Source organism: Anguilla anguilla, chromosome 13 (genome assembly GCF_013347855.1).
Source record: "Anguilla anguilla isolate fAngAng1 chromosome 13, fAngAng1.pri, whole genome shotgun sequence".
Classification (NCBI taxonomy): Eukaryota; Metazoa; Chordata; class Actinopteri; order Anguilliformes; family Anguillidae; genus Anguilla; species Anguilla anguilla.
Window position 1 is genome coordinate 33,470,127 of NC_049213.1, and position 22,815 is coordinate 33,492,941.

A 22,815-nucleotide genomic window follows, 5' to 3' on the forward strand; every position below is an offset into this window, starting at 1 on the left:
GCCCTGTATAGTAGTGCTTTTCCAGCTGCTGAAAGTCTGTATAACTGATGACGTTGTCAGTTTGAAAGGGGGAGAGTCATGATTGCTTAACTTGCAATGTTGAATATATGGAAAAATGTACACAGAGGAAAAAACTCCACTGAATTGCGTATGCAGTGCTCAATAGTTCTGAGACAGGAGAAAGGTGTGGCACAGGTAACAAATCGAGGCTTTAATTCATTTGTACGTAACTGCGTGACGATCATCATCAGTGTAAAAATCCCTGACCCGAGGCTACTGCATTTCAGCTTGTTTTTCTCCATGGTAGTGGTGACTAACACAAGGTAAAAGGGTGTGTCTTCACTGAATCACAGTCTGCACACAGCCGAAGCCACGCCCTCAACTGTCACTGCCAAGAAACCGTAGCAAATACCTCAGGGGTAAAAAAAAAACATATGTTTATTCTGAGTGAGATTCCATCTCCTCTGATAGGTGCTTTTCTTTAAGCCGATGATGGGTACAGTCTTGCCTGAAATGCTTTATTTGTAACTGAGTTCAGTTCAGGTGTATTTGTAAAGCAGTTTTTTTCAGAGACACTGCCACAAGGACACTCTGCAGGAAAATAGGGAAAAGGGGAAAGAAGACCAAACCACAACGCCCCCTCCCCCAACCACCCCGCCCAAAAAAACAAAAAACAAAAAACAAAATCAAACTCCCCACTGAGAAATAACACCCAACCATGGAAAAAAAAACTCCTTCCCTGTTGGGAAGGAATCTCAGGCAGAACCCAGCTTGGAGTGATGCTCATCTGCTAGCTGGCCTGGCTTCAGTTGTTTGGTTAAATAATAATACAGAGGTAAAAGGGAATATACTGGGCAAATAATGAAAGTGTTTGAGGAGATTAAACCACAGCCCAAAGGTATTAGACCAGATGGCACAAAGATGGACCAAGCTAAGAAGTTTATATGAGCTGAGTATGTCACAAGAGCAGAATGATGCACCCAGGCTTCCAGTTTTTTTGCCTAGGTGCCTCGTCAGGGAAGGATTGGGGCCAGAACAGTCTGTAAACTGGGCGAAAATTTTTGAAGCACACGGGAAGAGAACAGAAAAGGGAGATTGGTGTTTGAAGCTTGATACATTTTATGTTATGTACGACGCGTGGAGAGTGTAAGCTGGAATAGCACCGGTGTGCTTTGCTATGGCTGCATATATGAAAATAAGGAGAGGAGAAAATGAGAAGAAAGGGGTGAACACAACCGTGACTGAACTTGGACTGACAGGAACCAAACACAGCACAGAACAGCCAACCAGAGTGTTCACACGCAGTGACAGGGCGTCAGCTCAGATGATCTGGCAGGCCCGAGCTCCAGACCCACCCTTCCTGTGCACTTCTAACTAAGGGGCTGACTTCAAAGGTGAGCCTTAGGCCAAAATGTGAAAACAGTAAGTGTCTAAAGCCGGAACATGTAATGGGAGATTACTTCATAAGAAACAACCTCTGTAGGAGAAGTCTCTGCCTCGTATTGTGATTTTAAGTGAGGCCTGAAACTTCCTATGAAGCTGTCAAGATGGAGAGTAATAGGTAAGTAGCTCTCTAAGATATTATTGAGCAACACCATTTAAAGCCTTGCAAGTTAGATGCAGAATCAGTCAAACTATCAGTCAGTCAGACAGTAGAGACATGACCACAGCACTGATATGTTCACATTTCTTAGTTTTTCTAAGTACCCTTGCAGCTACACTCTGTACCAGTTGGACGTTTTACAAAGAAAAACTACAGAAACCACATAGTAAAAACTTAACAGCTGTTATGTAGCAATTATAAAATCACAAAGCATTTCTGTGGCATCATGCAGGGGAAATATTTTCTATAATTTAGATTTATACCTAAGATGAAATGCAAAATGACACGTTTGTGATATTAGTAATGCGGGCCTACACAAAGAGACACGCAAAAAAAATGAACAAGCACTGTGACGGTGTCTCAGAGAACTTGGGCCTATACAACCAATATCTATGTTCTATTTCAGTTTAACAAAAGGACATTTTGTGTCACAGACCTTTATATCTAGCTAGCCATATGTAGCTAGCCACATGTTATATTTGCACGACTTTCCAGGAGTAGTGTATTGTCCTTCATTTTGCTATATGATGTCATTTGATTCTGTGAAGTAGCTGATGTTCCATGAGGGTAAATTATGGCATCTTGTGCATTTGAACTACTATACAGGTTTGACCTTTTCACTTATGATCTGATCTAGACTCTTCCTGTATTGTGAGATTCGAAAAAACCAAGAAAAAAGCCTCTAGTCTTATTAGCTTGTGGTATATTTGCTATATTATCCCCTCCCCAGAACTGCACAGTAATTTGTGAATGTAGGTTACATTGCGTACTCTAGAGTCTAGATACGGTAACTTGCCAAGACACAATGGTCAGAACACAAGACAATAACTACTGGTACTGGGTCCAGTTTTGGATCAGTTCCAGTAACAGTGGGACCTCTTCCCAAGCACAGTCAACATAATTTTCAAGAGAGATTTTTCGCTTAAAAATACTATTATTACAGCCATAATATTCTCTTCCTCAGCTAAGCTGCATGCTAATAAAGAAAATTAATATGAAAATAAGTTTTTTTATATATTTATTTATTTACTTATTTATTATGGATCACTGCACTGGCCTGTGGGTAATCCATATAACCACAGGATTCAATCAATATCCATTTGAAAGGACTGTGCTAACAGGCTGAGCTACATGACATCATATGTGAAGTTGGCCTCTCCTCATATCGGTCAATGTGCTTCATCAAGTGCTCACGTCACACTGACTCCCCTACGGTGCGTCTCAACTCCAGCACATCCAGCATCTGTTCAATACGTTTTTAGTACGCGTCATTAATTACGAGCATATACACCAATGGAGACGTATAACCATCAGCATAAAAGACAGCTCAAGTTTTTGATTTTGAACGCTATTCCAAACTGATTCCCAATGACTGTTTCATGCGCCCACGTAGGCTACAGAACTGTCAATGAAATCTCAATTCGAAAAAATTGTTTGAACTGAAACTGAATTTAATTTTATGGAAGATAACATCATACTGTCGCAACAAGCTGGTAGGCCATGCCGTCTGGATTAAAATGACTGCTTTATTTGATCGTTACCCGTACAGTCCGGAATTATTTCAATGGTGAGTCGGTGAAAGGGGACAGTTTAGATAGTGATGGCAGTGGAGTTTGTCTGCCACATATTTTTTGTTACGTAATGAAAGGGCATCTGTGCTAGTTGGGCCACAAGTTAGAACTTTTGCAATAAATGAGAAGTTCCCAAACACCCAATGCTTATATGAGTAGCCTAATATTAGACATTCTGGTTGAAACTTAAAACAAATTTATTATTATTTGTGGTTATAATAACGACGACAACAACAAACAATAAAAATTGCAGCAATAGCATCGATTTGACATATTGAAAACACAAATGTATATAATTGCACGATTAAAAAAAAATAGACGTTGATAAATATCACTGTTCTGCATATATAGAGGGTATTGATAGAGGGATAATTTTTAGTATTTAAATTCATCTTTATTTTTTGGACACCAAAGGAGTTTTGCTTTCATGTTCAACCTCACGTCTAGGACAAAGGCTACTTGTTCACTTGGGAATCAAGGCACGGGAATCTCTCATGAATATTCATCAACATTGACCCCGCCCAGTAGGCGTGAACAAAGACTTTCAGGTCTTTAAATTCGCGTGGCGCGTGCTTTTACTTCACTCAGCAGCACTTGCTTGAGGCGTTGCGTGGCGAGGGAGGAACAATTAGGATTAACCAAAATAATAACTTATTAGCGTAAGTACTTGTTCAGTGTTGTATATGTTATTTGTATTTATAGAAAATATCTACCTGTAAAAGTGGATTTCTTTTTTCTACCAAGGAAATGGAAATAATATTCACTTAATATACTTTTATGCAGTATGTGATATTTGTTCTGGAAATTCAGCTGTGTTATGTACGTCAAGGCGAAGAACCAGATAGTATTGGTAGCCGAATAAAAAGGAATCTGACTGCATGCAACAAAATCCACCTTTGCGATAGAATATCGGCAACTAACATATTCTTCTTTCCCCGATCCCTGCAGACGGAACTAAAAACATTCAAATTTTCCCAAATTGTCCAAATGGAGACCATTCACGAGATCATCCCGTTCGCCAAGGAGATGTTGAGCCAGAAGCTCAGCCGGCGCATGGTGAAGGTTTACTTGGCAGGAAGTGCGATGGCGTTCCTCGGGGTGGCGCTGGGCCTGGTGGAGACGGTCTGCCAGCCCTTCTCGGCTGAGGAGCCCCTGGACGAGGAGCTGGCCAGGCTGGAGGAGCGCGAGCAGCGTCTGCTGGAGGCTGAGAGGCAGAGAGAGCGGACAGAGGGGACCCCGCTGCAGAGTGAGGTGACCCAGCCCAAGAAGAAGATTCAGCAGGCAGCGATCAGGCGGAGGAGCTCAGCCAACAGACTGCATGCATCCTAAACATACCCCACCACCCCACCAAGCTGTTGGGCTGCTTTGTTTAGATGTGTTTGGAAGTCGAATTTGAAAGTCAACACGAATGTTTGAATGTGTGATGCCGGGATGGTAGAGGGAGGTAAACTACAGACTGTCTTTCAGCCCAAAGCAAGTACATTACTTGCTGCTGTGCAGCAGAAGTCCTGGGAGGTTCAAGACTGGCCTTAACTGTATGAATACATTTTTTTTTTATACTGAAAGAGAATGTGTACCATGCATTTGAATTCTGTGTTTATACAATGTTTTTTTCAACTCAATAAAATTTCTATATTTATTTATAATGCCTCCAGGAGTGATGTTTAAAAATCTCTGTGACCTATTCCCAAACTAGGTCTCCATGGCTATATAAAACAAATTATTCAAGCGTTATGAACAAAATAATGAATTTGCAACCACAAAGTTGAACATTCCACCATACCCACTGTAACACATTCTATTTACAGTACCATGGTATTAAATCTTCCCAAAAATACTCAAAATCTGACTTTATTGGCCAAGTACACTATGTTTTTTTATACATACAAGGAATTTGACTTGGTTAATTGGTTGTTCCCTGTGTAACAGTCAAGACAATAATGAGTCCAAGATGGGGGCAAACTGAAAATAAGTACCTAATATTGTACTGCAATTTGTATCTCGCGAAGGACTAGTCACTCACGAATGCATTGGTTAATTATATGTGTTACATCAGAAGTAAACAGAGGAAATGTGGTTTGAGGTGGAGTGGAAATCCTAATGTAAAACCTTTTCCAGCAATGAAGTGGATCAGTCCAACTCTATCATATGCTTTACAGTAGTAGCCACCTAAAACAGTGCGGGTTACTCTTCTGGCCACTGTGGATGCCCTGAAGCCTGACCTCTATTGGTAATCATCAAGGAATTAACTTTCCAATTTATATCCTGTTCTGCTCACTCTACGATTGAGGATTACACTTGATGACTACCATTATTCACACATTCAAGCAGGGTGGGAAATGAACACTGGCCTCAAGCAACCAGCCGGCCCCAATTTACCCAATTTGGTGAGTTTGTCTACCGTACCAGCCACCTTGGCAGGTAGCCACCCATCACTTGGAGGTCCTGTTCTATCCTAAATATCTAGTTGTCTGGTAAAACTCTGAAATTCTGAAACTGCTGAATTCTGGGAGGCACCAGCCACTGTGATCAGTGGACAAAGTTAATTTCCTGACACAACAAGTAACAAGTTTCTTAGCTGTGCAAACCAGTCTGTGAACCAATAAGGCATTTCACCTAATGAAGGGCTCTGCTATCTAAGTGATTAAAACTACAGTGCTGCACATGGGGGCTTGTAAACCTCTCCTCATGCCGGTCAATGTGTTACAGCAAGTGCTCACATCACACTCATTCTCATACCCACAATGCACCTCACCTCCAGCACTGCAGGGATTTCAGAAAAAATAACAACAACTCCTAAGAGCATAAAGTGCACTTGCCACAAGGTGAATATAGGCTGCTAAAACTAGGTCATCAGGGTAAGTATAATGCAAGCTATATGTATGAACATAAACAGCAAGGGGATTCCATAGTTTAAGATCAGTCGTGTTCCATGTAAATGGATAAACATTGGCACACAATATTAGAATATATACTCTTAGAAATACATATGACATCACTTCATGGAAAGAAATTGGCAATATGTGAAAGGATTTATATCATCTATAAAGTAAATGTGCCTGTGAATATATATTAGTAATACAAGAAAAGAAATACCTCATGCACCAACAGACTCAAAACAAGGATGAATAGAGTTTTTTATTGTTTGTTTTTATGCAGTCAACAAGAATGAATGTCACCAGCACTGTTCTCATCCGATGGCAGGCCTACACTGAGGAAATGACACAAACACAAATACATGATCTGATGTTATGTATGAGCCAAAGATATTTTCATTCAGTGATCCACTATAGTAAACACAGACGAAACACAAGTAGTTCCAAAAAAAAAGCTTGCAGTGTAAACCTGATATGTATCACAAAGTTGGCCTACTTGTCAGAGATAACCTGCAAAAAATCATCTCTGGGGTTATTGTATAGTAACACATGCAATTATTCATCATAGTGATATCTATAGGCACATAGTTCTCACAATATAATCATCATTCATTATTTTACTTCTGGCCATAAAACCAGCAGTTTATTGCCTTGATTTCAAAATTTAAACGTACTTCTGTATTTTAATTGCAGCTACAAAACAGCCACAACAACACAGGACGCGCGTTGTTATTTCAGTCGCCAGGGTGAGAGGGTTCGCAGGCCTTTGGGCCAATTAAAAAATTTATTTTGTACAGGATTTATATTACGGTTTGTATGTTACGTTAATGACGCGCATTAGGCCTATATCTGTTATTAAAAACTTATTTTGCGATCTACGAGAATAACAGGGCGAGAACTCAAATGGATTTTTCGTACGGTCAGAAATAATTTAAATGTTTAACATTAATGCATTCCAGTCGGAAATTCATAATGTGATTATTAAAACGAACGTAGACCCAAATGTATCGGTTTAATATTGTTCACTCCTTTGCCAACCTCCTTTACGCCTCGATGCTAACTAGGTGAAAGGGGAACTGACTGCGGCACAGTTGGAATGGATCTTGTTTGTGTAGGCTAAGAGGTTTGCATGGCGACCGAGTCTTGTGCTCACCTACGAAGACGGCGAGGTTAATAAAAAAATTTTGTTAAAAACTGTATCATGTAGGACGTGTTCACAACAGTGGAAAAGCTACCCATAAATCAATACGCAGGGTGCCAAAACAATGTTCATCAGCATAGCCCAAACTGATGACGACGACAATGGCGAGTTTTATTAATTTAAAAAATATATACTTATTAGATATCAGTTTGCTGTTCCAAAAATCAATCAAAAGTGATTTTTGATATTCGCGCTTTATTGTGTATTTGATATTTGTAATTAAATAATGAACTGAGATCAAGTGAGAGATTTGGATTATTTTATGGAGAGCTCACGTCCATGCCACCTATACGTACAAAACGGCAGTGTTTTGAGTTTAAAAAAGGAATTTGATACGTTTACACAGAAAGATACAACAAAGTATCTTGAATCCGTATACATGATGTGGTTGTGAAAACTGCTCCTAATTTAAAAAAAAAAAAAAAAAAACTTTGTGAAAATTGTTGCAATTATTTCAACACCTTTTTCATGAATATTCATGATGTGATACAATTGGGCGTGCACAAGGAACTCGATGTCATTATATTTGTGAGCCGCTTTCTCTGCCCTCCACTCAGCAGCAATTGCTTGAGACGCCGGGCAGCGGGCAACAATTCGGGAACTGGAATTACACCAAAAGATTAAAACAAAGCACAAAACAACCCCATTAAGTAAGTATTATTTTGTGTGTGTGTGTGTGTTTTACAATGTCACATGATAATATCTCACTGTAGATGTAACGTTTATTTTAAGGCAGTAATGTGGACCTTGTAGAACTGAAATTGCAAGTATTCAATATTGAAATTCATATGTAAGATCAAGCAAAATTAAAAATCATATGGTCCCACTTTATTGTATGTTGTCACGTGGATATAGCAGGGTAGCAAAGCACATGGAGACTATTTGAACATGGGATATTGTTTGATAAATTATTTTTCTCAGTCTCCATTTGATTTGTTAAACAATATTCAGGCATGTTTGTTCTCTGTACCAAATCCTCAGAAATGGAGACCATTCACGAGATCATCCCGTTCGCCAAGGAGATGTTGAGCCAGAAGCCCAGCCGTCACATGGTGAAGGTTTACCTGGCAGGAAGTGCGATGGCGTTCCTCGGGGTGGCGCTGGGCCTGGTGGAGACGGTCTGCCATCCCTTCTCGGCTGAGGAGCCCCTGGACGAGGAGCTGGCCAGGCTGGAGGAGCGCGAGCAGCGTCTGCTGGAGGCTGAGAGGCAGAGAGAGCGGACAGAGGGGACCCCGCTGCAGAGTGAGGTGACCCAGCCCAAGAAGAAGATTCAGCAGGCAGCGATCAGGCGGAGGAGCTCAGCCAACAGACTGCATGCATCCTAAACACGCTGCTACACACACACACACAGATACATGCACACCCTGCCACACACACATATACACACACACACACGTACTGTACTTGCACATACACACATGCGCACACAGAGACCGGAGACGTGTGCCCGCACACACACACACACACACAAAGACAGAGACCACAGACATTGAGAGAGAGAGAGAGAGAGAGAGAGAGAGAGAGAGAGAGAGAGGAAGACAGAAAGAGAAAGGAGAGAGAGAGAGTTCCATGACCATGTGTTGAATGACTAAATACAGACTTGATGTATGAATGACTGACAAAAGACTTGAAACCACCATGCCATACATGGTGATTAGTATGTGTTGATACACTCAAAGTGTCACAAAGAAAAACAGCACCCATACCCTTGTTTCCGCTTTGAAGTCCACAGAAGACCAGACAGACAGCTTGATTAATTCTGTTAGGCTGCTTTGGTTTAGCAATGTAAGGGAGTCTTGCCTGACAAAGCAAAGGTTTTAGCCATTTAGCTGAAGGCCTTATCCAGAGCAACATGCACAGCTTACATTCTTTTACATACAGTCCATTCATGGAGCTGGGTATTTTACAAAAGCAGCTCAGGTTAGCCATCTTGCTCGACGGTACAAGAGCAGTGCTCCACCTGGGAATGAAACCTGTAAGCTGTGAAGCTGTAAACCCAGTCCTCTAACCACTTTGTTACACGGCCAACCAGTAGTAAAATCAGAGCGAGGTAAAAAAGACTCCCAAGATGAGGATATTTCTGGCTGCTGCGCGGCTGGGGGTCTTGCGTGAGATCCATGACTGTCCCGTACTGTGATGTTGATGATGTTACACTTGTTGATTGTATGAATATTTTTTATACAGAAACTCCCATGTACTGTATTTTTCAGTGCTGTATTTTCACTGTTTTTTGCAACTCAATAAATAGCTATATTTATTTACAGTGGTTCCAGATTTTTCTGTCAATTTATTATTTTGTCCATTTATGATAACCCCCCCCCCCCCCCCCCCTAAAGGACCAGTCACTGACAGGGGTTTTACATGAATGTATTATCACCAGCTGTGATACTTTAAATCAAATGGTATATGAACTGAGAGAGTGGAAATCTTCATCAGAATCCATTACCAAGTATTAAGGTTGTGTAGCCCCACCCCAGAAAACATATTCCAGTAGCCAGTGGTGGCTATACTTACAGCTAACTATGGATACGGTGTAAAGTCTGACCTCTATTGTTAATCATCAAGAAATGAAATGGGCTTTCCCATGTATGCACTGTCATGCTCACTCTGTGATGGACTACACTTTTGTTTTCACATGGACGTTTGCAATTGTAGTCCACTGACATTACAATACTACACAGCTGACACTTCAAAGTAGTTGCAGGTAACATAAAATGTATATTACTTCCCAACAGTTTTTTTGTTTTTTTTTGTTTTACATACTAATAACAATGGACACATGTCTGGTAGGATCATTTGTCTTGCTGGGAAATACATATTTACTCAGCCCTGGTAATTGCTATAAAATTGCTATATTTACCACTATTTACATCATCATACTACAATAGTGCAAGCTGGAATCACAGAGAATCGTGAATCTGAAACCTCATTGGTTTGGTTTAGATTTCTGTCACTCACAAGACTTGTCACAGTGTCAACCATAAAGCCTCATGAAATTACAACATTTAGTACATCCCTTGACTTACATATTTTATTACCTTATTCATCTATCACGTGCTTCGGATATGTTATTTGATGCTTTCAACTGGTCTTTAACTGTGTTGTTGCTGACCTCTTCCACATTAATCACGCTCCATGCCACACCATTTGTGCCAATATGATACTTGTAACAGGCAAGAGTTCACTGAGACTCATTGTCTGACTAACAGGGAAGATGGGGTGAGTAGGTTTTTCATCTTTGCGCTAAAAACATGCAATGTTCCAGTTAATCAGACAACAGGATGTTTCAAAATGTCCAAATTGTACACTTCGGTCCAGCAGGCTGTTTGCAAAAAAAATGTAGTTAACACACATTCAAATCATCAACTGATTTTGTTCATTTAAAAATTTTCATTCCTGACCAGTGACATAACAATACACAACCAAGAACAAAAAAATAAACATTTCATTTGTTGATTATGCAAATGTCTATGAGTCCTAAACACTTAGCTCAGAAAAACTATTGGACCCCCAAACACACACATATCACAGCTTACATTACATTGATTCATTTAACAGAGGTTCATATCCAGAGCATAAGGGTATAACTAGGCTACATCCACCTGTGTTACAGGAGCAACAGTGCCATACCAGACTAACAACATTCCCAGGCAAGCCAGTAACATCACTGAAGCTCTTAATGTATTAACTGCCCCAACCTAGAACCATAACACAAATTACGATCAGTTGAACCATAATCAGCCGATACAAATATCAGCTGATGGTGTTTTGTTCTTTTTTTATATCTTTAAAGCTGAGCCTTGAAAAGTCATGGGAGTGGGCTTCCAACAACAGGACCGATTTAATCCATTTAATGACATGAAGTCAGAGGTCCTCTTGTGGCTGAAAGTGGCAACTGCGCGTTTTTAAGTGATTGCAATGACAGGTAAGCCGTCTGCCAAGGTTGATGAGGAGCACCATACCTGCGTAGCATAGGCCAGGGGGGCACAACAATGGCTGATCCGTTTCAAGATTTTGTGCCAGTTTTTTGCTCTTAATTATTTAATACATTTTACTGTGCTGAAGTGCAGGAGCGAAAAAGCATGGTTTATAGAGCGGTCAGAAAAGTAAAACTAAGGTAATCGGTAAGAAAAAAAAAAAAAACTGCAGTTGTGCACTCACAAGATATTTCAGCGGTTCACATAACCACATCATCTATTCTGCTCAGACTTTTTTTTTTTTTTAAACAATAAAAAAAACAATATCTGTTCAAATATGACCCGTTTTAGGATACACAACCATAATAATAATAATAATCAGTTTATTTTTGTTGAAATGAACATTTTTCACATTGATGTTCACAAGTTACTGCTCGTTGTCTATACCGTTGCACTATACCTTGATAAAAAGATATTTACTGTAAGAGGATAGCTAAAAATCCCTTCATTCTGCGGAAACTCAATGCTTTTAAATGAGAGAAAATGCGGAACATATTTTTTGGTTTTACATATTTTATTCTCTTGTGGAAATTAATATAATGCAGATCTTAGGAAGAGGTCTGACCATCACGGTTTCCCTTATTGCTACAACTTGCGGAACCCGTTCTCCACTGACTTGTGTTCTCCTCTTTTGTTTGTAGACTGGTTGCATATATTCAGGTTTATGTGAATGTTTAAAAAAAAGAGTTGTGTTCTGCGTTTGTTGTCTACAATGAATGAATCATATTTCATTCAACCATCTTAGGTAGGCTACTGGGGAAGATTGGACCCGGAAGCGGAAAACTGTACTGCACGTGGTGAAAAGGGCAGAAACGGGGCTTTGCCGGTGTTTCATTCATTTACGGCGTTGGCATCGAGACGAGAGATACCGAGTACCGGGACTGCAGGAATTTGGACTTGAGTGTGAGCGGGAGAGGGTGGGCCGTATAGGTGGGGGTGACGGAGTCGCATTTGGACATTTTTGCATGTTCGTTATCCGGCAGTGGGAATACAGGTGTTTATAGCTGGAGTATCTTCGCTGATTTCAGAAGATCCTCGCGGAGTTACTGCTACCTTGCATGCAGTGCCTAGAGGAAGATTTCAGAATCCCAAGTTTTTTGGATCAGACAAAAACGCCTGAATGAAAAGCACGGCTACCATGATCAAGGAAAACCGTTGGAACATTCCTCCAAATGCACCCGCGTGTATGGAAAAGCACTTGGACTCGGTACATTACAGGCCAGGTAAAGAGCGAAGTAACGGTAGCTAATGAAGTGTTAGTTCATCAATCGTAGTAATCGATAACTAGCTGCAATATTTATTTAGCTAGCTGGGTAACGAACTTCTGCAATTCGCTTGTAAAACCAAGTGCTCCTAGCTGGCCTAGCACCATGCGGTCTTTTCAAGAACAAACCAGTATAACTAGCAATATATGTTTTCCCCTGCTAGCTAGCTAACAGCTTCATTTTAAAAAATTGCATGACAAACTTGTTAGGTATTTGGGTTGTTAAGATCATATGTTATCTATGCGCGACTTTCTTTTAGTTTTAGAATGCCTCGAGACCGAAGGAACCTAAATGTTGATGTAGGTACGCGTTGAGCCATCAAAACTAGCCAGCTATTTGTAGATTTAAAAAAAAAAAAAAAAAAAAAAAATTTTTTTGGCTTACTTCCCCACTTATTGGTTTCCTTTCCTTGTTCAACCCAAATTCGTGTGATCCTTATGAATTATTCCCCACTATTAATTGGCTTTATGTTTATTTCTTCATATGTATACTTACTGTGCTTTTATTGTGCTACACCTTGGAATACACAACCGCTCAGTTATGTGTAGGATCACAATGTCGTTTTCCTGCCAGTCTAAAAGCTTTAAAAAAAAAAAAAAAAAAAAAAAACATTTTGCATATAAGACATTCGCTTTATATTTTACCGTCATACTCATAGATTGTGGAAAGAACATTCTGTAATGTCAAGTTTCATTTACGTTCAATTAAATGTTTTTATTTTTAATTTTTATATGGTGTTTGCATTCTTCTCCCCCTTCAAGATGGTACCCTCTTGTTGGGGGCCTCCAGCCTTACGGGCAGGTGCTGGTTGGGCTCTATCTGGGTGTACAAGGACCCGAGGAAGGCGCCCAACGAGGGGTACTGCAATGCCGGGGTGCAGACGGAGGCCGGGGTCAGCGAGGCGAAGTGGCTGTCCGGGAGGAGCATCCTGCTGGCGTCAGATTCGGGTGAGTTTCTGGATGCTGTGGGTGACACGGTCCCCCCCCCTCTCGGTGCTGGATGTTTTTCTCTGGGGTAATGACTCGAGGGTGTGCCGGCAATGTTGATCCCCATTCTGTCTGCAGTGGGTGGACCCGTGAGGCTGGCACACCTCATGTATTCTGGACACATCTGTGGAATCGACTGTCATATTGTACAGTATTGCCTAGAGTTCAGTTTCTCGATCCAATTTGTATTAAGAAGGAGACCAAAATGATTAATCTCTCATGTTCTATGCTGGAAATTTCATATGTCAGTTGATAATATTCTTTTTTTTTACATATGACCTGTCACTAAACCTTTGTATTTTAATGTGGCACATTCCTTGATTAATTCACTTATTCAGTATGCCAAAGCCTTTGGTCGAAGCCTTTAGATGGCCTTAAATTGTGTTTTGTTGTTCAGTGCCTGAGTTATAGGTGGCGTTATCATGCTGAAATGGCTACATTTAATATTTAATGTGCTTGCCAGATGAAGGTTTAGAAATATCTGAACTGCTGCAGAGAGCTTCCCCTTTTTGAGTTTCAGATCAGTGTTATGTGCAGTGCCCTGAAAGAAGGCATAGTGATGGAATGGTGAAGCTTACACAGTATCACAGTGTATTTCTTTTGACCGCACCGTCTTTTGATTGGTTCATAACAGTCCGTGCTTGACAGTTGATTGGATAACCCATTTTAAGCCGCCTTCACCAATCGGTAAAAAGCCTGATGAGGTGTTTGTAATTGTCCGACTTGCTTCCCCAGGTGCTGTGGAGCTCTGGGAGCTGTCGGAGGACGAGAGCCTCTTGGTCAACAAGTTCAGTCGCCACGAGCACGATGACATCGTCACCAGCGTCAGCCCCGTGGCCGGGGGGGAGCAAGTGGCCAGCGGCAGCATGGACGCCTGGTCAGTTCGCTTTTGAGTCTCCCCCAGGTGTGCGTCTGTGCTGAGGGTGGCACGTCTGAGCTTGGCTCCCTCCTCATGCGCTGTAGCGGATGGGCAGTGCCAGTTCTGCACAGGCTGAGAGATGTATACCCCCTTAAAGCTTTGTGTTTAAAGTTTTTATTTCTTCAAGCAGGGTGCATGTCGAGCCCCATTAATTCAAATGGTGATTCAGAGACATTGAAGACTGTAATTTGCCTGTATTTCATAAAGAAAGGTTTCTGTCTCCATCGTGCTCTTTAGTGTCTTTCCCAGTCTTCCCTGTCCTAAAAGTGTGGAGACTGGAAAAAACATTTGGAAGGCAGAACTTTGGAACTGCCTGTGGTTTGCTAGGTTTTGATGAATAAGGACATGCACACACTGCTAATTGATTTGCTTATGCTGGCCAAGATGTTTCATGTTGGAACTTCATACAGACTTTTTTTTTCTGTTTTGGATATGTGGACGACAATCCTAACCTTTTAGAAACCCAACAAATTGGAATGCCCAATTGTACTAAAAGAAAGCCCTGTGAGTGATCACTGTCTCAGGACCTGTCTTCTCTTTCAGCATCAAAATGTGGGACCTTGCTCAGCAAACGGTTGTCAACACACACAAGGGTAAGATTAAGTAGTGCTTGCACCTGACCAGGCCAATTAAACAGTTAAGAGCATGTACTGAACATGTGACTCTCCGGGAATTAACTGTTATCATCCCCATTGCCTAGCAACATGTTCCCCCTCTCTTCCGCTGTGTGTCCAGGTCACGCCGGGTCTGTAATCTGTGTTTCCTGCAGTCCCACAGACGAATCACTGATGCTGTCCTGTGGGCAGGTAAAAAAAAAAAAAAATCTTGTTTTTTTTTTTGTTTTTCTGCACAGTGTTTATCCCCAGTTTCAATCGGAGTGCTCGATAGATTTTAACTGGTTTTGGGGCTGTGGAGCCAGGCTTTAATGTGCCGCTCCTTGTCCTCAGTGTTCACTGTTCATTTCTGTTTTTTCACCCAGGATGGACGCTTGCTGCTCTGGGACAACAGGAAGCCAAAGCCTGCAGCTCGATTAGGTGAGCCGGGACAGTCTGAAAGATTAAAGAGAGAGCTTGTGCAAAGGAGAGTGAATATAAACCCCTTGAATTTGTTCTTGGATATATTTCAGCCTGTCGTACTTTAGCAGATGTTAACTGCTAAATTAACACAGGAACCACACCTGTATGGCAGAACCTGCTTTTCATGTTTTGTGTCACTCTATTCATTTGTGTTTCCACCTTTTTGGCCACTGCCTTTATGTTCACATTCAGCCTGCTTGAACCAAAAAAAAAAAAAGATTTTCTCTGTCCTGTGCAAATTCTGTTCTCAACAAATTAAAGGTCAAAAAAGATATGAGGACTGTATCAATGCTCAGAATTGCAGCATCATCACCATTCCAACCAAAGCACGATCGCTCCACCCATCAACACCATCTGTCTATGCATTTTCCTTGTGTAGCCTCAGCTATGATGTCGGCCATCTTGGCATACTTGGCAGTGACCTTACAGTCTCATTGCATTACATTACATTACAGGCATGTAGCAGGCGCTTTTATCCAGAGCGACTTACACAACTTTTACATAGCATTTACATTGCATCCATTTGTACAGCTTCATATATGCTGAAGCAATGCAGGTTAAGTACCTTGCTCAAGGGTACAACGGCAGTGCCCTCCCTGGGACCTTACCCATTACACTACATTGCATTTTGGCCTGAAGAACACTTGCTGACTTATTTTCATTTTTTATTTTTTGTTACAGAGGTCGTGGCCCCCAGCTGCCGGCCCATTTGCATAGCCTGGCACCCACAGCAGAGCAACATATTTGCCTACGGTAAGCAGCCCCCCTGTGTAGCTCCTGCCATGATTGGCATGCTGCGGAAGCATTCACAGTGAGCTCACATGAATTTAGGAATCCCTTTCCAGCCCTGGCTAAAGCCAGTAGTCTGCACCCTATGTGGGGATCTCTTCAGTAACCAGGAATTCATTATAAATGACATCATCACAACATAATCAATGTTTTGGCCGATGCTGGGTCTTTGTAAAGAAATCTTGGGTAAATTGTTGGTTATTTGGGAGCTGTTAACATGGTATGCAGACTGGTCTGTTCTGTCCTGCACGCACATTAAAGGTTATGGGTTAGTATAGTTTTGTTTTTCCTGACCCTATTCATTAGACACTTGAAACAGTGTACATGACTAATTTATGTTGTAATGAAAGCATCTTGGGCGAGATCCAAAAATAATGGTAATAAAGTTTTGAAAAGCTCACCTATGTATAACATGGACATTTGAGAGCTCTTTAAAGATTAGAAAATGTTGCTGTATAACTTCAAATGACTATCTTCATTTGTATGTATACTTATAAAAATACAGAATACTATTAGATCTGGATTGATTTTCTATCACCGCCTGGTCATTTACTTAAAGGTCACTTACTCAGGGATGTGCAGTACTTTTACTGAAAAGACCCTCTCTAGTAAAATGGTATTTAAAAATCAGTTGCCTCTCATTTTCCAAAAATGAACACATTTGATTTATTTTCAGACGATTCTGATGTATTACTCTGAGCCGCCCCACCCCTGCCTCAGTTTCCCCTCCCTGTTCACTTACTGTGCTGCACCTGATCCATGTTCCCTTGTTTGCATGTTTTACTCCTGGGCTTCCTGTCGACGTGTAGCCACTTGTTTGCGGTTTTCCCTGTGGGAGGGAGGGTGGAATGAAAGTGTGGCCGTAGCATTTGGTTCACAATCGGTTTAGCGCCACAGACGTTGATAAACGCGATGCAAATGGGATGTTGTATTGATTAAACGCAGATAAGTGGTGCCGTGCGGTGTCAGAATCCCGCGCAACCTGGCTGTGGCGGCCATGTTGTGACGGTTTTGTGCTAACGGCTCGTTTTCGTGACGGTCAGGTGACGAGCTGGGGCGCGTGACCCTGAGGGAGCTCCAGGAGGGCGGGAGCACCCAGACTGTGAGCCCCCACAGCCGCAGGATCTCTGGCCTGGCCTACTCCACACACAGGTAAACGCTCCCCTGGCCTACTCCACACACAGGTAAACGCTCCCCTGGCCTACTCCACACACAGGTAAACGCTCCCCTGGCCTACTCCACACACAGGTAAACGCCCCGCTGGCCTACTCCACACACAGGTAAACGCTCCTCTGGCCTACTTCACACACAGGTAAACACTCCCCTGGCCTACTCCACACACAGGTAAATGCTCCCCTGGCCTACTCCACACACAGGTAAATGCTCCCCTGGCCTACTCCACACACAGGTAAATGCTCCCCTGGCCTACTCCACACACAGGTAAACGCTCCCCTGGCCTACTCCACACACAGGTAAACGCCCCCCTGGCCTACTCCACACACAGGTAAACGCTCCCCTGGCCTACTCCACACACAGGTAAACGCTCCCCTGGCCTACTCCACACACAGGTAAATGCTCCCCTGGCCTACTCCACACACAGGTAAACGTTCTCTTGGCCTACTCCACACACAGGTAAACGCCCCCCTGGCCTACTCCACACACAGGTAAACGCCCCCCTGGCCTACTCCACACACAGGTAAACGCTCCCCTGGCCTACTCCACACACAGGTAAACGCCCCCCTGGCCTACTCCACACACAGGTAAACGCTCCCCTGGCCTACTCCACACACAGGTAAATGCTCCCCTGGCCTACTCCACACACAGGTAAACGTTCTCTTGGCCTACTCCACACACAGGTAAACGCCCCCCTGGCCTACTCCACACACAAGTAAATGTTCCCCTGGCCTACTCCACACACAGGTAAATGTTCCCCTGGCCTACTCCACACACAGGTAAATGTTCCCCTGGCCTACTCCACACACAGGTAAATGCTCCCCTGGCCTACTCCACACACAGGTAAACGCTCCCCTGGCCTACTCCACACACAGGTAAACGCCCCCCTGGCCTACTCCACACACAGGTAAACGCTCCCCTGGCCTACTCCACACACAGGTAAACGCCCCCCTGGCCTACTCCACACACAGGTAAACGTTCTCTTGGCCTACTCCACACACAGGTAAACGCCCCGCTGGTCTACTCCACGCACAGGTAAACGCTCCCCTGGCCTACTCCACACACAGGTAAACGCTCTGCTGGCCTACTCCACACACAGGTAAACGCTCCCCTGGCCTACTCCACACACGCAGAAAATATTCTGACAAATGTTTTTAAAATGACTTGAATTATGAATGTTCAATGACAGTCAGATTGGGATCTTAACTTGACTGCCCATCTAGATATAAATAGAGTTCCATGTGTTGTCGAAAACTTTGTGGAATACTTGAATTTTGCACATGCGCTCTGAGATGTTCTCTGGTGGTTTACCCATTCTCCAAAATTGTTTGCTGCTAACTGTATGAGTAGCATGCATGGAAAAAATCCTAATAGTTGTGAATGGTATTGTATCTCCTGTAAGCCACCAGTGACTTGAGAATGAGAGATGCACAAACTCTCTGAAATGTATTTTTGTTTGAGAGGAAAAAAAAGTATGGCTTGCAAATTTATTTCTGGGATTTTCCTCTGTTTAGGAGGCTGTGATAGGTGGCTGCCTTGTCTATACCGTTATCCTCCCAGACTTGTAATGTACTTACTTCAACCTTCTGTAGAAGGGGTGTTTACCTATGTATGAAGTTGATTCATTGCAGTTCACGATTTTGCCAGAAGATGGCGGAAGTGCCTGAATTAAGTAGCGGCTTCTCCATATGTGTTGCAACGAATAAAAACTGAAGACAAAAATCAAGGTTCCCCATTCAAGCCCATTATTAATTATGAAGTTACATTGGCTTGATGATACTGTTTTTAGATGACATATTAAGGCTGTGTAATGTCCATTGTCATGAATATTGCTGGGCATGTAATTATTATGTAGATCAAATATAGGCTGTGTGATGATATAAATACCTTGTCCAAGTCAAGTGTCACCGTGACATCAATAGCTCATCCAGGTCAAGTGTCAGAGAATTTCTTTCTGTCTCACAACATACAATTGGCTCTGTATAGCAAAAAGCCCCCTTGTCATAACGAAGTTTCTTGCTTTCATTCAGTTTTCTTTAATTCTGTGATAACTGTGTTCCTTCAGTTTTGTCCACACTGTTCTGTTTCAAATTCGGGCCTATAGTCACATCCCCTCTGGGGTATTGTGTTGTTTGGCATTTATTAAAATCCACTGATGGTGTAGGACATGCTGTATGCAGTTTTTCTTTCTACCTCTGTGGAGACCGTTGGTTCATACTGGTGCTTTTTTTTTTAAATTTTATTTTATTTATTTATTTTTTCCTAAAGGGGGGAGAGAAGCTTCTGTTACTGTTTTAAAAATAAGTTGTTAAGATCAGTTGAGCAATTGTAAATTGAAATGCAGGATGGAAATGTTATACTTCTGCACTGTGACTGCTTAGCACATGCATGATACTGACTGGATACATGACTGGAATTTTAATGGCTTTACCAGAAAAGCCTTCATGAGTTCCAGTCTCCGGTTGGTGCATATGTTTAAAAGCTAGAGAGGTCTTTGCCATTCGGTTCTGTTTACATCTAGTGACAACTCATGACCGAGCCGTTTTCCCGTCCATCAGCATGTCTGATCTGTATCGCACAGCTAAAAGCTAACAAAGCAACGTTTGTCGTCCTCTCTCAAAGTGCCCCTCTTCTGGCCTCCGTGAGTGACGACTGTTCCGTCGCGGTGCTGGATTCGGAGCTGTCGGAAATGTGAGTATGGCCGCGTTTATATTTCAGCCGGCGCTGTGAAATTTCGTTGGCCCCGTGTCCTAAGGCGTAGGCTGTAATGCTGCGGGGTCCGCGTTAGTTAGCCCTGCTAACAGACGTCTGCGGTTAATCAGTGCGGGAAGAGGGAGCTCTGGCGCAACCCGCTTAGGCTAGCGCCGTCTGTTCACGGAGCGATAAAAGGGAAATCCAGCCTGCGGTTGTTTTTCCAAGTCGCCAAAGTTCAGGACTGAGCCGAGCTATCAGCGAAAATGATGTATCCGGCCTCGCTTTATCCCGGTCAGCCCACACCGCAAACATTCCACATTGTGAAAAGTGTGTTCGCGGTGCGCTATCGGGTAACACTCAGTTGCACACGGCATTTTTGTCCTTAACTACGAGTAACGTATTTAAGGAGGTGGTGTACCCTTCTCTTACATTTTCTGACTTTTCAGTTTGTCTTTAACTCTTGCAGTTGCTGACCTGTGTTAAGATCAGCAGCCAAGAAAACAATAATTTTGTGTAAGAAATAGAAGGGGGACAGCAGAGGACAAAGCACATTCCTGTTGGTTGAGCAATGACTGGGATCCTGAGATTACATATTTTAAAAAGAAAGATCGGGATGAGGATTTGTTTTGTGGGACCTCATCAGGGATTTGCTTTGTCATAATGAAACTTTTCTTTTGAACTTAATTATCATATCAGTCTTGAATCAATTCCTACCTTATTAATATATTACAGGCTCAAATTCTTGGTAGTAAAAAAAAAAAAACAAACAAAACTGGTTTGATTTTCAAAGATTATATGCATGATACGGCAGAGCTTCTTTTGCTTGTCCTTTCTGTTTGAGCATACTTTCGTTTACATTCTAAGAAGAGAGCAGTGTTTCATTTTATAAATGTCAGATGACATTTATAAATGTCTTGGGAATACTTGAGACTTGAAACAGTTTATTTGCAACTGGCAAACGTGAGATTACCTGTTGAGGGCGTGTAACAGTGTAGCAGGGGTACTGGGCTCTTGTCGAATCAGGTTCAGTGTTGAGACCCGTCACCGTGTCTGTCCCTTTACCTCAGCTTCAGAGACCGGAGGCACCAGGACTTTGTGAGAAGTGCATGCTGGGCTCCTGGAGGTTCGGACACCCTGACCACGGTGGGCTGGGATCACCAGGTCTTCCACCACAGCGCGGGACAGGCCCAGCCTGCCTCTGTAGCCTCCACCTCGCCCCCTTAACCCCAAAATGGGGGTGGGGGTGGGGGTGGGGGTCGGGGTTGGTGGGGGTGGGGGGCAGCGTGGGTGGAGGTCACCAGGCAACAGGCTTCAGGCACAGAGAACTGGCCATTGAAGAGGGCGAGGCTTCGCAGCTTCAGTCCAGTAGATCCGTCACCCAGCACGGGGGCTTTCTTGTGTCATTGTTTTAGGGTACCTCTGTTTCTCCAGCTTCTGGGCAGGTGGAGAAAGCGAATGAGAACTCATCCAATCAGATTCTGTAGCAGTCGGGCGTGGCCAGTTTAAGGAAACGAGGCACTGCTGTTGAACCCTTTAGCAACGCACCGACTCTGCACTCCTTCAGTAAGTAGCCAGTTGTAGAAATATATAATGTATAAAAAAAAGCTTGCCTGGACAAAGGCATCTGCCAAGGAAATGATGATGATGATGATAATAATAATAATAATGAGGATGATGATAATGATGATAACAGTAATTGATGGAGAACATTAATACCAGTAAGGGCTGAGGCAACATAGTGCAGGTATGGCCAGACTGCTGTAATTTTGGTTTGGTGCTCTGTCCCTCAGCAGTGTGATTTTCCTCACACTGCAGCCCAAGCCTTTGCCCTCCGTGAAATGGCCTTGAGCTCCATGCAGAAAATCAAGTGTGAAATGGCAGCTATCGCGCCAAAAAAAAGGATTACATCGTTGCGTCAGATTTATTCCAGCGACTGTTCAATTTGTAGCTTCCTCAAAAGTACTCGATGGGAGTGAGGGCGTGTTCATAGCCGCTGAACTGGAGGAGTCGTTGTGCTAGTGACCCCGAGGGTCGACGTTCGAGTGCCTCTTTCCTTCCTTCCCGTTTGCCTTAAGTCAAACCTGGCCGAGCTCCTCAAACCTATGCCTCCGCACTGTGCGTCTCAGACATCGACGCTCCACAGCAGAGAGTCTCTAACCTACGGCATCTGGCCAGTAAAACACCTCTCTCTCTCTCTCTACTCACCTGATCCAAACGGTTTTGTTCAGAAAAGCCATTCGCTGCCCTGTGTGTGTACATGTCTGGTGTCTCTACTCTAAGGCCTGGAGCCTAATGGCAGTATAGTCCATTGTGTTCATTTTTTCCCCCTGTCCTTTTAATAAAGTTTGTATCCGTAGTACTTGGTGTGGCGTGGCAAGTAATTTCTCAGCAGGTCTGTTAACCGCATGCGCACTTTCACACTTTTGTTTGTGAATTCTGCAGAGGAAGTAGTTTTAAAAACTTGATGCCTTTCTACTCTCCCACAGATTTACTCCAGTTGAGGCGCAACACAAAAGATTTCCAACATTAATTTCAGCATCCTAGCACTGACTCAATCGCGCTGCTCAAATTTGAGGAATGTTGGTCTGGGAAATTAAAAGATTACTTCACCCCAAAACCAATGTGCACTGATGTAGAAATGCGAACTGCTGTCTTTGTTGTACCCTATTCAGAACGGTGCTGAAA

General features: G+C 42.7%; 3 protein-coding genes across 6 annotated transcripts; all 3 read left to right on the plus strand.

Annotated features, from left to right (window-relative positions):
* Positions 1 to 3,752: 3,752 nt before the first annotated feature.
* On the plus strand, positions 3,753 to 8,620 carry LOC118210778 (G0/G1 switch protein 2-like). 2 transcript variants are annotated; one of them, XM_035387202.1, is made up of 3 exons: positions 3,753 to 3,833; positions 4,123 to 4,505; positions 8,579 to 8,620. In XM_035387202.1, exon 2 carries the CDS (start codon positions 4,162 to 4,164, stop codon positions 4,501 to 4,503), a length of 342 nt encoding a protein of 113 aa, XP_035243093.1. In that variant the 5' UTR covers positions 3,753 to 3,833; positions 4,123 to 4,161; the 3' UTR covers positions 4,504 to 4,505; positions 8,579 to 8,620. The 2 variants fall into 2 exon arrangements, with proteins under 2 accessions (XP_035243093.1, XP_035243092.1); XM_035387201.1 differs by lacking the exon at positions 8,579 to 8,620 and having other exon boundaries at positions 4,123 to 4,817.
* Positions 7,789 to 8,658, plus strand: LOC118210779 (G0/G1 switch protein 2-like). The gene is made up of 2 exons (XM_035387204.1): positions 7,789 to 7,901; positions 8,233 to 8,658. The coding sequence occupies exon 2, from the start codon at positions 8,235 to 8,237 to the stop codon at positions 8,574 to 8,576; it is 342 nt and encodes a 113-aa protein (XP_035243095.1). The 5' UTR covers positions 7,789 to 7,901; positions 8,233 to 8,234; the 3' UTR covers positions 8,577 to 8,658.
* Positions 8,659 to 12,019: 3,361 nt separating this feature from the next.
* On the plus strand, positions 12,020 to 22,489 carry wdr77 (WD repeat domain 77). 3 transcript variants are annotated; one of them, XM_035386707.1, is made up of 11 exons: positions 12,022 to 12,158; positions 12,257 to 12,451; positions 13,255 to 13,440; positions 14,215 to 14,356; positions 14,942 to 14,991; positions 15,134 to 15,204; positions 15,378 to 15,432; positions 16,156 to 16,227; positions 17,307 to 17,415; positions 20,059 to 20,127; positions 21,198 to 22,489. In XM_035386707.1, exons 2-11 carry the CDS (start codon positions 12,349 to 12,351, stop codon positions 21,352 to 21,354), a joined length of 1,014 nt encoding a protein of 337 aa, XP_035242598.1. In that variant the 5' UTR covers positions 12,022 to 12,158; positions 12,257 to 12,348; the 3' UTR covers positions 21,355 to 22,489. The 3 variants fall into 3 exon arrangements, with proteins under 3 accessions (XP_035242597.1, XP_035242598.1, XP_035242599.1); XM_035386708.1 differs by having other exon boundaries at positions 12,023 to 12,131; XM_035386706.1 differs by having other exon boundaries at positions 12,020 to 12,451.
* The last annotated feature ends 326 nt before the right edge of the window (positions 22,490 to 22,815 follow it).